Source organism: Diorhabda sublineata, chromosome 1, assembly GCF_026230105.1.
Source record: "Diorhabda sublineata isolate icDioSubl1.1 chromosome 1, icDioSubl1.1, whole genome shotgun sequence".
NCBI classification, from domain to species: domain Eukaryota; kingdom Metazoa; phylum Arthropoda; class Insecta; order Coleoptera; family Chrysomelidae; genus Diorhabda; species Diorhabda sublineata.
In genome coordinates, this window is record NC_079474.1 from 6,813,277 (window position 1) to 6,831,013 (window position 17,737).

Sequence of the window (17,737 nt, forward strand, 5' to 3'; positions counted from 1 at the left end):
TTTTAGCCAATACTCTTAGATCTAAAGACGTGGTGATCATGTTTCGATCATGCATCGATAGTTGTTTAGGTTGATCTGTTTGATGGATGGATTTTTAAGTTTCAAATCTTCTATGTCAGAAATGTTTTATAGCTCATATCTGTGATAATAACAGTTTTGCTTTCCACAACAATTCATGTTGCTCAATTCGATTACAAAATATTGATTTCATCATTTCATAAGAAGAAATTAAATATGAGACACGATAAATAGAAAATGAGTCAGAATAAATATTCTCATTTTAAAGAGAGAATGTTTACATGTTATATTATTGAAATTGATTTCGTATTATTACGTTCATCAATTATCAGGGGAAAAGACGTTCATTGATAAATAATTTAACAAAATTTCCGTTGACCTTATCTTTTTGATATAGTACATAAACATGGCAACTCGTGGAAATATAAAAATTAAAATAAACAAATAAACGAAAGAGAAAGTGTCAATGTGCCATTGGCTCTTTACAGAGGCAGGCCAATGAAAAAAAAATTGATAATATTTTAACATATTTAAAAAATACCACCAGCTCTAGTTTTGGACATTAGATTTATCAATGTTTGGAGTAGCAGCTCAGTTGCAACTTGAATTTTAATACTAAAAATTTTTGTAGGATAAAAAAATTGTATGAAAATCTCGATATAAATAGGCTAAGGCTAATATATAGGCCAGGAACCAGCAGTAAAAGCGTTAAAAATGTGGAATTCTGTTAATCAACGTCGATTTTTATGAGAATTTATGATGATTTAAGCTTCATTTCTCCTTTTATTCAAAATTACTATGCCGAAGGGTGCTTTTTAAGTGGTGAAAACTACTCATTATCGTAAAAAACTTAAAAATCTTCTATTTTAGCATGTATTTGAGTAAAATACGATTTAAATGAATTATTCCGCTCCAAAGAAAACCGGTCAAATCACGCGGATCATATCAATAATACAAAAATAAAGTAAATTGCAAGTGATTTACGATTAATTTCAATTAGAGTGGTAATGGAGAGGGTTTAATTATTACATTTTTTCCAAAAAGCAAAAAGGAGAAACCTTATTTTTGTTATAAATTAGTCAACTCTTATGCAAAAGACTTTTGACAGTGCTCATTTTAAAGGTTTTTCTGTGTGCATTGAAAAATATTTCGTGAGTTTTCTCCAAAAATTTCATCAATTTCAAGTTATTCGATGTTGAAGGTTTTCAATTTCAGGGTTCCCAACAATAGCTATCCTTCAAAGAGCAATATCTCATTATTGAATTTACAGAGGTCCTTAAAAAGAATCTCTTTGTTCTTTTATTAACCACATTTTTTTATTATTTTGCTAATAAAATGTTAAGTAAGTTATTCATGATAAACCGTAAAAAATGTAAAAGTACCAACTTGAGAAAAAAAGTTTGTACTGAAAAAGTTGCTAAGAATTAGTCAATTTATCGACCTACGAGATTATTTTGATGACCAAACCACCCACGAAGGGGGTTGTGGTTTTCGAGCCAAGAAACTGTTGAGTTCAATAAAGGCAATGAAACTAAATATAATCGCTTTTTCGAATTACCGCTCTTAAAAATCAAATTGTCCCCTTCTGAGGCGTGGGCTCCACGTTGGGAAACACTTGCCTGGACTATGAAGACTGGCGATTAATGCACGAGTTTCAATGGACAGTTCCTTGGTTTCACTCATTTTATAATTTGAAAGTCTGAATTTGAGAACAGAAAAACAATTCGTATGCGAAGTTTACGAAAAGATGTACACATATAAACACCAAACAAATAATTCACAAGTAAAGACTAATAAAGAAATCAATTGGTACTAAGTTTTAACTTGTCGCACTGACCGACAGAATATAAACATGCGATCGTATAAAGTAAATAAATAACGGACATTATTATTTTCGGTTTTGAAGACAAATTTTGACTTTTCTGTTGACCATATAGAAAAGAAATATGTCAAATTTGTTATTATGATATTCAATGAATGGATGATGGGGTGGGCAAAAACTTTTGAACGGTAGAGTATATTTACAATGAGGTAACATGTCCAATAGGGTTTCAAATCATAATCTACCTTCTTGTTACTGTTACCTGTTCTAATTAATGGAGAAAATATACTTTCCGGGAATAATAATCATTCTATAAAGTGATTACAACAAACGGTAAACGTGGACTTATCAGTAAAAATTTTTGTTATCAGAAATTCTTCGTAATGTTTAAAAACAACTTATTAATGATAATTACATGTTTTTAAAAATATGCTGCATATGTTTATTTTACTATTTCTTCACTAGGTTTTGACAAAATTTGATAATTTTTCGAAATACGGGGTTTACAAAGTAGTAATAATAACCCGGCATTTTTATAGGAAACTCTCATAGAATAGTATCTTCCATACTTATCGTTTAGTTATAAACTTATTGCAAAACTTATAAACTATAGTTGCCTCATAAGAAAAAATTTGAAGCGACCTAGTTCTCTGATATAGTTGATTAGAATTTGATTGAGAACAATATATTGTTGAAAATACACTATATTAAAAAATAAAGAATTATTCTTTGTTGTGAATAAAAATTAAGTATTTTTTACCTAGCATTCAATTATAGTTCACTAATACTTTTATTTCTAGTTATAACCATTAAAACTTGCTGGGAACAATGTGAATAAGCTTTGTTTTCATTTTATTTCACGCCTTAACACAGGTAGAGCAAGTTTTGCTTAGCTGAGCGTACAATTTAACCCATTAATGCCCAGAACTATGAAAATATCACAATTTATGAAATTATAAAAACTTAGTCATACAGTAGAACTAGACAACACACTTTAGTGGCTCTTTTCCTATACTTTTCTTCGTATGATGCCAAATTATTCAGTGGTATCTTTTACATTTTTGCAATGATTCACACTATACTCATTTGACACTAAGGTTCTTATTCACGACATTCTGAATATTTCCTGTTTCCTTTTTCCATTATCTTTGAATCAAATTATTTACACTTCACAGTCCGGTTTTCCCGATCTGTTTCTGCGAACTTTATCTGAGTACATCATATATCAAGTTATCAAAACATAATGGAAAACGTAAACAGGATAGTGAAAAATATGAGTAAATTCTAGCAAAATACATTTCATTTTTCTAGTTTTTTCGTTTTTGATAAATTCATCCGTGCACAGTCCTCATTTTTCGCTATAATGTATATGCCTATTTGAACAAGTTGAGAACCTTCCATGTCCCAAAGTTTCGGCTTCCTCTAGCAGTTCAGCAACTGAAAGTGATTTTTCTTCCTAAAAAAATAAAGCTGTAAATAGTACAATAGATGGCCAAGGGGTCGATCCAGCGAACAAAAACGCTTCATCATTTACGTATATTGTACACAAATCAAATAAAGACAGATATTCATAAGAACACCTAGCTAAGATATAAATATCAATATATGAAGCAACTAATAATACCAATAATAGTCAGCGTCTAGAAATACGAGTACGCTTTCGCGGGAGTAAGAACCTTATGAAACAAATACGAATACGTTCTTTTACATGGACGTACTGCAATTGACACTGCGCAATGCAATCATTTCTAATCTGGAGGTCATTAACGAGATCATTAAAGGGTTAGCGCCAGGATTATTTCTAGATGTATTTAATGCATGTCTTGACGAAGGAACCTTCCTTACCACGTGGAAACAGTATAGACTAGGGCTCATACCAAAAGGAACCAACCGTCCCTTCTGCATAAACTCTAGACTAGAAACTAGAAAAAAATCAATACTGCTTCCGGAAAAGTAGCTTCACACTTGATGCCATTTATCTCGTTGTCAGTAGTGCAAAACTATCTCAGCAGTCAGATGGAAGGAAAGAACAAAGTTTGATATAAAAAACACCTTGAATACACCAGATGGGACTACAGGCTCTTGGCGAGATGGGCGTATCTACAGAAGTGGAATTTTATTTGAAAAAATTACCTACCTAAATTCAAATTCTCTATATCACTATTTCGTGATATCACTATATAGTTTTACTAAATTTAAATAGAATATTTGTTTTTGTTTTCAGGGTCTTCGTAAAGCTGTGATAATAGGTATGTTAGGAACCTGTATTGGCTCTTGGATAAAAGTGGGAGCAGTAAGTCAAGATAGATTTTATATAGCATTCCTAGGACAAACTGTTGTTGGATTTTCTCAAATTTTTGTACTGTCTGTACCTGCTAGATTAGCTGCTGTATGGTTTGGACCATCACAAGTTTCATCCGCGTGTAGTATTGGAGTATTCGGAAATCAGGTAATCAATGATTGTTTCCATATAGTTATTTAATTTCTCACCGCCTTCAAATGATTTCATTAGACCGATAAATTGTGAGTATGAACTTTTTATACGAATTGTTTAAGAACTCAGGCCTTAGGCTGAACGAAAAACGCAATTTGTGGGATATAAGAGTAGTGAACAAATCAAACAGTACAAAGAAAATGTGCTTTTAAGCAGGACGTAATTGTGTCCATTTCAATAAAAGAAGACACGAAATGCACATCGGCTTGTAATTGATACAGACAGAGCTAATTGCCGACATTACCAAAAAGTACAGAGATATTATTTCCACTTCGTTTCGCGTTGGAGCCAAATAAAATGCTATGAATATAGATTGTCAACATTTACAAGTGCTTAAAGCAGATTGCGATGCCAACGAGGTTGTGAATTATAGAAAGAGCTTTTGAGTTCACCACAGCTATGAAAAATTTCAATCCTTTCCATCGACGTGCCAATTGAATTGAGGGGGTTGACTTAAATTATTAATATAAATTGGGAAATATATTCGCGTGTGCGTTAATGGATTCTTTCAAAGAGTTTAGATATTTTGTACGCTTGTTCCCTTCCAATGTTCCCCATAGCAAAAATTCACGAATGGCACTCAGAATTGGATAACCACCCACCATATTCACCAGATCTAGCCCCCAGTTATTTTTTATGTTCCATAATATCAAAGTTTCACTTACAGGACAGAAATTCTCATCAGAAGAGGATGTTATCGTATGCATAACGTCTTAAAGTTAAGAGGAATTATTATGCAAAAAATGTCTTGTTTCTTTGATAGGTTGGGTATTTTTCAGGCAACCCTCGTAAGGTAGCATATGCAATGACGATCAATATGTTAAAAGTCGAAACGATGTCCTTTTACGGTTTAGATTTGGGCATGAAATTGTGCGTGGCTTGCTCTCGTCTAAGCAAACCATCGAAGTTATTTGTGTTGATTACAGACTGAAAAAAAAACGTATACTCGATTGGTCTTCGAAATAAATATTGATTTTCTTTAGTTTCAACAATGAGTATGCTACTTACGTTAGAATACAATGAATTGATTAAATGATTGGTTGGTGTTTGGTTTTTATTGGTGCTCATCGTCTACATCACCTCATTTCTCATTCAAATATTGAAGATAGAAAAAGCGAGTTGTGGAAACTTGTTGAACTGGAACCAAACTACCGATAGAGAGATATAGAACATCGGGCGCTCTCTCTATCACTCTTTCTCTATCCTCTATTCCGATTTGATTTCAATAGTAAGACGTAAAAAGTGGTAACAAATGCTGTTTTTCTTTCTTCCAATAGTACACTTATTTTCCCAACAATTATCGAATTATTTCAATAAATATGGTATTAGTATAAGTCATAAATGACATAATACATTATCCAAATATTTCACTAAATTAAAATTAAAAACACCAGAAAACAAAAGAAATAATATTATATATCAAGTGCCTTGTACTAATTGTGCCGCTGTCTATATTGAGCAGACATCTCAGTATTTAGAAAATAGAGTAAAAGGTCATCAATACGATTAAAAATAAAACTGCATTAACGAACCATGAAATATAAAAAAATCATAAATTTAGCGCTCTCTTTGATTTAATTATCTACTGCTATATATTTGAGATGTAAGGACCAGGGAGAAATTAATTTTTCTTATTAGAACAAAGTTCTATTTTGATTTTATTCTTATTTTGATTATCAAGATAAAGGTGATCTATTGATCAATATAAATACGCAAATTGTCAGCGTCAATATCATATTTTGATAAAGACTTGAAGAAAAATCGAAACGTCAATTTTTGTCTATCTTTTATTTATATATAATTATTAAAAAACTAATTTTGGAACAGAAGAGACCTAAAATCAAGACGATTTAGAAACATAAACATATCAAAAGGTATAAGAAATAAGAAATTTAATATTAACTTTATACGTCATAGTCGATCTAGGAAAGAACAATTTTCCATGGCGCGCGCTATAGACGATCAAACATTCACATTTTTGTACTATATCCATGTGGAATCTATCCTCAATGGTTCAGTCAACTGTCGAGGTAATTGTTGTAACCGGTTTTGGTATATTTATATCCGAAATCGTAAAAATTCCGCAGAATCGCGAGCACACTTTCTGTTTCAAATTTAATATTTCACCTTCGATGCCCAAACACGTTCGATTTCTTTCATAAATTATGTGGCCGAACAACGTTTCACTAGTTCTATAGGGTTTGTTTGAAGAAAAGTATATCTGATTTGTCATGAAATGAAGTGACTGCTATTGGATTGAATCCTTTGTATATATTTATACCACAAGTTAACTTTGTTATAAATTATCTTATGCTTGAATGCTACTGCTGATTACGCAGACATCGACACCTTACTCAAATTCTATGTTTATGGAGGTGATGAACGACAAACGTATAAGTCATTTTACATGTGAAGCAGGGATGTCACGGAATATCAAATACAAGGAATGGTAATCAAAAGCGTATCGACTAAGCCTCAAAATTCCTAGTTTATCAATAACTTCAATCTTAATGCCTATAATAACCACAACCACAATTCAATGTAATTGAAAAGCATGCAATTTACGATTTGACAGTATTTTACAAAATTATTCAATTGAATTACGTAGTTGATATTATTTGTGGGATCGAAATTCTTTAGAGTTTGTGAATATTTGTCCACTTACATTTTAATATATCCCCAAATGCCAAATCTAACAGGGGCAGTTACTATAATTCTTCTCAATGTACGTCCCTCCTTGTTGATACTATATGGTAGAAAAGGTGGAGGTCTTACATCACGTGACCAATACTTTAGCAACTATATCCATATGAATCTAATCAAAATTTCTGTTGTCTCAGTAGAAATAATCGTTATGACTAATATTCCAAAAAATTGGTGATCAACATAGAAATTTAACTTTTTTAACTGTTTACATCAACATATTTAGCAAAACTCTTTAGATAAAAATATACTGGGCGAATAACTTACAAATTCCAAAATTATTATTAGCCATGCGGGCTTACTGCTGGGTAGCTTTTTTGCAGGACGACTTAGATTTTAAATAACTAGGTACATAGATATGTAGTTAAAAAAAGAGACGTTATATTTAGTCTATCAACTGAGGGTCTTCTTAATTAAACTAAAATTACCCTTTATAAACTGATTTATATTAGGAGCGTCAATAGATTCACACTCGTATAACTTCGATAGCAGAATATTTGACAAAGAATTGCAGCAGTAAATCCTGCTTTAGAGTTCATCCAATTTGGAATCTGATTTGCTTTCACCAGTATTTTATTACCACTGGTTCAATATCTATATTCACTAAGTTTCTTTATAGAATAAACCAGTCTTCAATTATTTATTCAGTATGTCTGACACAATTATTCCAAATATTTGTACTACAATTTCCCAATGCCTCAAGATTTCATCACCGTATCATTCTCAACCAATAAACTGCAGAGGAGCTATTCCTATATCAGGCCTACTCCAACAAACCCCCCTCCTTACAAAAATCCTCCTTATCCTACCAAAATTAATCAACGAATCTCTCTCTCTCTCTCTCTCTCGGTTCATTCCAGTAATTTGTAATAGTTTAGGTCTTGATAGGTTTCTTCATTAAATTCAACATTGTTGGCTTTCAATCATATTCTTTTGAAGAAGTAGAAAATTGCTTTTCTGCAAGTATACTATAATAAGGCATATTGTGCATCATTAATAACCACGGTTTTTCTAAATCTAAATCTAGTCACTTTTTTGTGTTTCTTAGCGTCTTTTTGGGGGTTTGCCTATATATGGTTATCAATAATCTTTGCCAAAATATTTACTGGGTGTGCTTTTCCCTCTGTTAGTGTATAAGCGAGGAGTCGGATGATGATAATGACGATACAAATGAAGATCAAAATTTCGATTTCATTTATGTAACAAGATATTTCCGAAAATGAAGACATATACTAACCAAGCACTTCATCAGGTAGAGGTAGACCTAGAAGTAGACCTCCTAGGTGTAGTACTAAACCTAACTCTTATCAAAAAACAAATAGCCTAACAATTTCCTGTGGTATATTGGTGAGGAAGATGCAATTGTCGTTTGGAAAGTGCAATAACAATTTTCTCAAAATTAAATCGTGTATTTTATATTTGTTACAACATATAAGAAGACGATTAATTTTTTCAAAATGCTATTGAAAATGGAAGAATTGTGAAAAAAATGGTATAAAACTCATTAGCCGTGACCATACACGTGCCACTTAAGGAGATAGTTTTTTTCGCACAAATAAAAGTGAACAAATTAAACGGCTAAAATGTTGCTCAAACACATCTAGTTGATAAATTGCCCGCTATTTAGCTAAAATACTAGCATAGTTCGAACTAGCCTTAACAAGTAACAATATTTTAGAGGTTGGTTGTATACTTACCATAGTTTACTGCATATATTAACTACTTGATTTGCCTTGTGTCATCGTGAAAATTATTATTTATTATCACTACACTATCAACTTCCGTTAGACGAGGGAGACCTGGAAATTATCAATTGTAATGATATCATTCTTGTTACAGAGTGTACCATTCCGTATTGATGACAATTATTAGAATTGTAACGTTTTTCGTATTTATCTACACTCTTTCAATTCGTGGGGTGAATTGATAAATACTGTCTCTTACGTTCTAAATTTATTTAAATACTATACAATACATTTAACTTAATACTATACTTATAAACATCACTTAAATAATTTCTGCGACTACTTTCACTAATTCGTTTTTTTCATTACGACTATTTATTCAAAACTGAACTGACTGCGCTACATAAACTTATTTATATACCACAAATAGAATCCTACAAAGTTCTAGAAACAAAAAAAAACTCTAGAAATAAATAGATAAATTTTTCTAGAAATTATTTAAAAGAAATACTGTGATAAACCGTCTTCTATAAAAAAGTTCGCCATTTATACAAAACCAATCAAAGGCGCCGCGCGAATTCGCAGAGTTTTAAAATTCCATTGTGGGTGGACAAGGCCGGCCTAAGGACCCGTTTCTCGAACTTGTTCGTAAGAGAATTTTAGAGTATATCGACATGTCAATTATAATAACAAGAATAATAATCATTTATTCACTTGAAACATCGCAAATAAATTACAAAGACGAAGTGTACAGAATTCTTGTAGTATAGAACAAGTGAGGGTTGCATCTCTTACCCTTAGAAATAAGGGGGGATCTCTCTTAGTGAGGATAATTATAAAGACGAAATTATGTAGTCAGTCTTAATTGATCGTTAGAATTATACTGCCATTAAGCAAAATATGAACTAAATACAAGCCTCATTATTTTAACAAATCGGTCCTTCGAATACAAGTAACACGAGGATTGATTCCTTTGCTTCCAATCCAATCCACTTGAATAGAAAATTGCAAATATGTATATTATTTGTCAAAACTTTTCGCTCACCCTATAGTTTGCATGATACACAACAAATAAATACAATGTACTTGTCACATAATTCTGACTTTCTATGAAACAATTTAAACATATAATCGTCGTCTATTTGGTTACATTAAGGATATGCTAAATATGAGAAGTGGAAGTAGGACACTGCTTTCTGAATTCCTTGTTCAAATTGTCCCACAACAACTCAATTGGGTTAAGATCAGGCGACTGTGACGGTCGAATTATTACCTTCAGTGTATTCCTCTTTTCAAGGAATGCTTGGGATCGTCGTCAAGCTAGAAGATAAATTTTCTGCAATCAGTGGTTGACCATTTTTCTTTAATATTTTTTCTAACGTTCTTTCTTCAAAATTTCTTCAATTTTTACCCTTCCTCCAAAACATTCCCAAACCATCCTTCTTATTTCACAGTCGGGATTATACATGGATCTAACATATGTTCTTCCTTTGACCTGCGCACAAACACTGTTCTCTTAGACCCAAAAACTTCAAACTTTGACTCATCACTACATAAATCTCTCTCCCACTCTTAATGTGTCCAATTTTTATGTTTTTGAGCCCACTCTTAATTCTATGTTTACTGCTATATCTGAGCACATGAGTCGTGGATCATGTTCAATGATTAATACAATAGGGTTATTTTAAGCGGTTGTGGTTTTTAGAGGCTGCTCTGAACATTTTCTATTGCCAAAGCTCAAGGATGGATGCATATTTTTTTACCTTATAGTCCACGTCTAGGTTATTTTTTATTATATTATTGCAAAACACCATTTGAAATTCTGTCACCAGGACATGATGAGGCATGAATAACATGGAAATCTCTAAATAGTTTTAGATCAGAGTTGGTAAAATAAATATAGAAATAAAATATTTGGAGTTTTGATTAAACTAAAAAAAAAAGTTACGTAAATATTATCCTGAAAGTGCAATGAAAGATTCTTAAGTTTTGATTCATGTCGTGATTGTTATTTTATTTTCCAGTTGGGTGTAGCTCTTGGTTTTCTCCTTCCGCCAATATTTGTGAGTTCAGATTTAACTATTGACGAAATGACACATCAATTCTATGTTATGTATATATCAGTGGCAGCTTTCACAACCGTTCTTTTATTGGCTATTCTTTTATGTAAGTAAAATTTTATTATATATCAAAAAATAATATTTTTCAATAAACGTATAGGATGAGCTTTCTATTCATTTAATATACGGAGGGTGTCTCATAAGTAATGTCGTTTTTGTTATATGAAAATTACTACGCCTCAATTTAAACATATCGTTACTTGTTGAAAGAACAAATTTCTTCACGTCCTTTCAATCAATAAGTTCGTGTATTGTTAATACATTACTGGAAACAAAAGTTTGAAACAATCGTAGCAGCAAGAAAAATATATGATAATAGTGGCGATCTGTAATAAAAATTTGAAGCTTAAAGATCATTCGCGCTCAGGTCTTTTATCTGCGTGGATATTAAGGTTATAACTAAGCAATAGAAAACCAAACTAGTACCAGAACTAGCAGGTTATCGGATTCCTTGGACCTACCACGCATCGAATCATTAGGTAATATCTATAAATAGTGAATGAATTAACATATCAATGAATGAATTAATTAACACATGAATTAAATGAGAGATACGTCGAGTAGAGCTTTTTACACATAAGCTACTTGTCCTGCAGTAAGATGATCATTTCATTAAACGCATCGTTGACTTGCTATGAAAAATGGATTTATCTAAACAACCCGAATATGGAAAATCAATGTTTGGAAAAAGTACAATTACGAGAACCTGTCTCAAAGAGTGTTTTATTCGAATGGAAAGTCTTGTGTGTCTGGTGGAATTATGAAGGTTTATTGTACTTCCAGATGGTTACCAATCAATTCCGATAGCTGATACGTATGTATGAGGTTTTATCGGAGAAATAACTAAGATTAATTAACCCAAAGTGGGTTCTCTTACACAGCAAATCAATGCTACAACCAGATACTGTGAATGTTACGCCGAATAAGATCGAAGAACTTGATGATATTAAACTCCATACACAGGCTTTAGTCTGGACCTTATTTATCCAGATCCATGCTTAGATACTTGCGCCTGAAAAAATGTTAATCCAATGTAGATGTTGAAATGCAACAAATTTTTGCATCTCAGCTCGAGGAATGGTTTTTAATTAATATTATCATTAATTAATGAGCATTATGTTTTCTCAATAAAGACAATATTGGAAAAGTTATGTTCAATACTACTTGATACGAACCATGTAACTAGCACCCTCTATGAGAGTCAGTCATAAAAACAAATTCATTAGATGTATAAGCTTCCAAAAAATATAAACATCCTGTATATTGGCAAAGGAAAAAGGCCACCTCATCAAATTCGGTGAATGTTCTACTCGAATATTTTAGTGAATTATCTGATAAATTGAAACCCTCTTCTTTATGGGCAAATTCTTCTATGTTAACGACCATGAAAATTCCGTTTCTTTGTTAATCAATGTGTAATTGATATTTTTTATTGTACCTGAATAGAAATTTTGAATGATATTAATTTCATGTTATTTGTTACATAATTTCGCTGTTATCTATTAAAGCTGTAGAAAAAGTATATTGTAAAATTCTTACTCGTATGATTTGCAAACTTCAACTCGTGGGAAATATATACATGGGAACATGTTGTTATCAATATTATAGGGCATGAAATTTCCGTGAACCAGTTTCTAATCATTCTTTCACCAATTGAAAGTGTAGCCATAAATTTCCTCTTGCATACTGGCAATTTGTTGGTATCAAGCTGCAAACTATAATAAATAGTCCCTGTTCGCCTTGACTCACTCTGAGTATAGGATCTTCTCTTCTCTTTATACTGAGCCAAGCTTCTTATATACATTTTCTCAGTTCCCATGGAAAAGACCAAAATCTCTTGAATATTTCCCGTCCTTTGATCTCCGAAAATTATTTACATTTATATTTACTGCTTCACATACACGGATCACCCAGAAGGCAAACAGGTCTCCACTCATTCTCAGTTCACTATTTTTGTTTCTATCCAATTCATATTGGTCTGCGGTCTTCATTCTCCTTTTGTCTTCAACATTATTACTGAACACGGTGTCATAGGAGTGGTCGACGTTGTCTGGCTGTAAACTTTCCACTAATTGATGATTTGGATAAATGTCTTCTGCTCTAAACCATCAAATAATTCATCATTTAGAGGAATTTCTTTTATTGATCTTTGATGAAATAAATAGGCTTTTCAGAGGTCTAAACTTTCCAGTAAATCATAATTCAGAGAATTTTTTTTCTATAATTTCGTTTTCGAAGTAAATAGGTTCTACTGGTTCCAAATTTACCAACACGTCACTTGGAGAAATTCCTTCTACATCAGTAGGTTGTACTGGCTGAATCAGTGAAGGGTTTTCATTAGAAATGTCGCCATAATCAGAAACCAAATCTTGACTGAGAGAAATTAACTCTAATTCTCTAGTTTAAGGCTTTCATGGTATAAAATTCCTTCACCAGAAATCACTAAACCGTATGAAGCGTTCGTTTCAAGCTCTAATACAACAGTAGCCGTTGAATCAGATGAGTTGTTAGTAGTTAGATTAGCTTTTATAATACGAGCACTTTTAAATTCATACGATTCAAAATTCAATATTTGAAGTGAATTAAATTTTGAATCCTATGAAATTGAAATTTTCCCAAGAATTTATACAACTTAAAGCCACCACAATTTATTATTTCCCAGACGATGAATACATAAGTATTCGAAAGTTCCGAAAATATATTAAAATTAGTCTTTGGTGTTTCATTACCACGTTCCTAATAAGAAAAGCCAAAACTTGTCAAAAAAACTCACACTACGATATCTGTTTTAAGAAAGAAAATGGAGCAACGAATTTATTATTTTAATTTGACAAAGTAGAATTTTGATCAGTTGCAAGTGTGTATTATTATGTTATATGGAATTTTACAAATTACGGCTTCCACAAATTTTAAAAATTCATTTCTATATTGTCTATACCTAATATTAAAATGCAATTTGAAGGATGAAGAAATTCTAGGTTCCAATTTTTGGATTTTCCTTTCACTCACTATAAGGAAAATATTTAATACAATTATATTTTTTCAGTATTTAAAGATAAACCACCGATACCTCCATCGCATGCTGCACTCCAACAAGATTCAGACGACGGTGGTTTCATGGACTCGCTAAAAACTTTGTTGAAGAATAGATCTTTCATGTTGTTGCTGATGGCGTATGGAATTAACGTTGGAGCTTTTTACGCAATATCTACACTGCTCAATCAAATTGTGTTAAGTTATTATCCCGTAAGTGTGCAACTGCTTGTTTTATATTTACTTCCTTATTCATAGCATTAGTCGGTGATTCCAGCATGGTTAGTCAAGTTACTCAGAGTGCAAGGTTATCCAAAAATATTAAGATCTCAATAGCAACGGAAAATTTAATTCAGGATCGGAGAACTTATTTTAAAAAAATTTTTTTCGATGCAAATTCTGCTATATTGAACATACTGTTTACTGCTATCTTCAACTCAATATAATTAAAGTGTATAAGGCGCGTTTCGATAATGAAATTGAAGGTGAACAGTTTATTTTTCAACGTAGCTTCTTTTGAGTTCTACATACGTTTTCCGTACACGTTGTGTATAGAGACCTCAACTTTACCAGAGATAAACAAAAATATCGTTGGATAAAGTCTTCGTTCAAAGATAACTTCCATACACAAATATTGTCGTCTGCAGAAAGGGAACGTTTACAACTTACCTAAGGCATTTTTTTGGAATAAGTTTCATTCGGCATTCACGTGCATTCTTAAAAACTTGAGCTCTGGTTTTATACCTTAAGCGAGCATTTTCAACCCCTTTTTTATTTGCAATCGTTTCATTTAGGGATAACTACACAACACATCACTATGACACTAAAATCTGTCAGGCAGGACTCACGGAAGATAGGTCTTCTAAGCCTTCGCTGGGTAGGAGGTCTCATTAGAGGTTGAGCCAATGTGTTGGGATGGGTTTCCATGCGGTAAGAATATTTTTGGGGGAAGTAAGATATTTTTTCTTTAACTGACTTAATTTGGAGGTCACAAGCGATAACGCTTGGTACATACCAAGGAGCATTTACAATAATTCTGATCACTCTCGATTGAAATCTTTCTAGAATTGTTATACTTGAGTTGGATGCAGTGCACCATAGTTGAATACTATAACTCCAGATGGGTTTTAGTGTGACTTTATATATTAACAGCTTGTTGTCGATTGTTAGTTAGAGATTTTCGACCTATTAACCAGTATAGTTTATTGAGTTTTAGACCCAATTGCTTTCTCTTGGTTAGTATGTGTGTGCTTCCAGTTAGTCGTTGATCCAGATGAATTCCAAGGTATTTTGCACTCATTTTTTTTTCAGAAGATGCTCGTTTAATATTACAACTTCCTTTCCGTTGGGTTAAGGTAACATGCACTAGTTTTTAGCCACAAGAAAATAGCGTTCAAGTTTGTCTGCAATATATGAGAAGCCATAGTTGGGACCTGGTGAGAAGCTAACGCTGCAGTGTCGTTTGCATATGTAGTTTTGGTAGTTTCGTTCCAGCGAGCATTTGAATTAATATTATTATAGTATTATATCATTACGGAAAATAGCATGAGTATGTAGTCAATGACCTTACGTAAGAAAAAGTGAATCTCACCCTCCCCCCTCATGTCAAGTTTCAGAAGCCTCAATGAGCCTTACGTACTTTGTAAACGTTCGCGTTGGCGTTGTTTGTGCGTTGACTATCTGCTACGAGCGAATAAACGTAGAATTATTTTTATTCTTTATCGTCGGTGAGAGTTTCCTTTATATTTATCAAGCTTAGTGTAGGTATACTGGAAAACACCACAATACTCGATCTGTGTTATACATAAATTATAATATTTCTCATATTTTATATTAAATAATTGTTATATTGTTATTTTAGAATGCTTCAACAGATGCTGGCAGGATTGGTTTGGTTATAGTTGTGGCAGGCATGATGGGATCAGTGTGTTGTGGGATTGTCCTTGACAAATATCACAAATTTAAGTAAGTTTGTCACTAATCTATCAAGATTTTTATAAGGTAAAATTGATACAATGATCAATAAAAGGGGTTTTCGGAAACTATGATTATAAACTGAATGTTCGCAAAGTAATTCGGATCCCACTATCATTTGAAACCTTCATGAAGTAATTATGTCATACTTATATGATAGGATCATCTTTTCTACTCTAGTGTATCGTAGATAAATGCGATAAATTGTTTTTTTTTGAACCTTAAAAGTTATTTATCTTCAGGACGCTATTTTTGTTGCATTGTGAATAAATGCGGAACCCAACTTGCGCATAGCTTTCTCACATCCTAATTTTCAGTTAATATGCGATGTACCCCACTTTTTGAAAAACCTACTATGCCCGCTAACTCGCGCATTTTCAGTTGAAAATTATCCAGTACCGCTTTGTGGATTTTCTTCAACATTTATGGAGTCGTCATCCTATTTGATCGAGCACTGCAATACGGGTCTTCGCAAGGTCGTACGGCCTCATTTAAACTCTGCTACTCAATATTTTACTGTTGATAACGAAGCTGTCTCACCCAAAGTAGAATCTAGAATTTTGATATTAGTTGGGCTAGTGCCTTTCAAGCAGAGTTTTGTATCACATAACGATGATCAATTTTTTCCATGTTTACAAATTCACTGAAAACGTTCACTTTTGATGGTTTCCAAACAAATATAAACAACGTGGCGTCTTCATATATGCTTTATAGCTTTTGTAATACAGTTATATTTGTCAAGCAACTACCGCCATCTTTACGTCAGCGTAGGTACATCTATCGTAAAATCTAAGAAATACCCCTTGTATAATGTTAGTTGTTTTTCAAGAATTGAAATTAACAAATTATGCTTTTCATTTTAGGGAAACCACCCTTATTGTATATGGCTTCACACTGATTAGTATGGTATTATATACATTTACAATATCCAAAGGGATATTGGTAGTTTATGCTATGTCAGCATTACTTGGGTAAGTCTTTTGCTTGTAGTTCATCCTAAAACTGCTTAATTTAGTAACCAAAATTTGTCATTTCTTGGAATTACAATCTCTTTAATTTTATATGGCCAGCCAAATGTAAAAAAATTTAAAATTGAGCCTTATAAAGGGAGAAAGATTTGAATTTCGCGCCATGTTTTACAGTCATAATGTAAAACACACGATACGAATTGGACAATTTCAACAGGCACTCACCAGCGAATTCTCACTAAAGATTCACAGCTTTATGCCTATAAAATCCAACTGACTCAACAACTTCTGCCAGTAGATCATGAACAATTGGATCCATGAGTAAGCTAATAACCTGCTGATTTTGTAAACAACATCATTTTTAGTGATCAGGCCTATTTTCACCTCGATGCCCTGGTTGATAGGCAAAAATGTCGCATTTGGGACTTAAAAACTACAAGAATGATTCATTAGACAGCAATTCATTTATAACTTTTCACTGTTTGGTGGGAATTTTGATCTGGAGGAATAATTGAACCGTTTTTCTTTGAAAAAGAAGATAATGTAGTTAAAATGAATGGCGAATGTTATCGTGCTATGATAACAAAGTTTCTTGTACTTCATTTGGAAGCTATCGATCTTAACTACACGTGGTTTCAACAGCAGCCTCCGCGCTTTTGCGGTTTAACGCGTTTATACTTGGACTAACTGTGGGGTTATCTGAAGTCACAGGAGTAGCTTCTGTCTCATTTTGTTCAGTATACCGGGTATACTAAACTAGTTTGCAATATTTGTTTCGTATTCAAACAGTCATAATCAAGCATAATTGTTTCCAATACGATGACAAATACTCTAACATTCAGTTAATTCTAGAACATATCGAAATAATATTCGGATATTTTTTACATTATTGACGTTTTTCTTACGCATCTTTGATATTT

At 32.5% G+C, this 17,737-nt stretch overlaps 1 protein-coding gene across 8 annotated transcripts in view; it reads left to right on the top strand.

Annotated features, from left to right (window-relative positions):
• The window catches only part of LOC130446199 (uncharacterized MFS-type transporter C09D4.1), a 49,992-nt gene that overhangs the window by 22,168 nt on the left and 10,087 nt on the right, over positions 1-17,737 (top strand). For all 8 annotated transcript variants that reach the window (XM_056782299.1, XM_056782322.1, XM_056782314.1 and 5 more), the window contains exons 3-7: positions 4,065-4,289; positions 10,747-10,888; positions 13,889-14,088; positions 15,737-15,840; positions 16,713-16,820. In XM_056782299.1, coding sequence (XP_056638277.1) covers positions 4,065-4,289; positions 10,747-10,888; positions 13,889-14,088; positions 15,737-15,840; positions 16,713-16,820 — 779 coding nt within the window. The remainder of the gene's footprint in view (positions 1-4,064; positions 4,290-10,746; positions 10,889-13,888; positions 14,089-15,736; positions 15,841-16,712; positions 16,821-17,737) is intronic.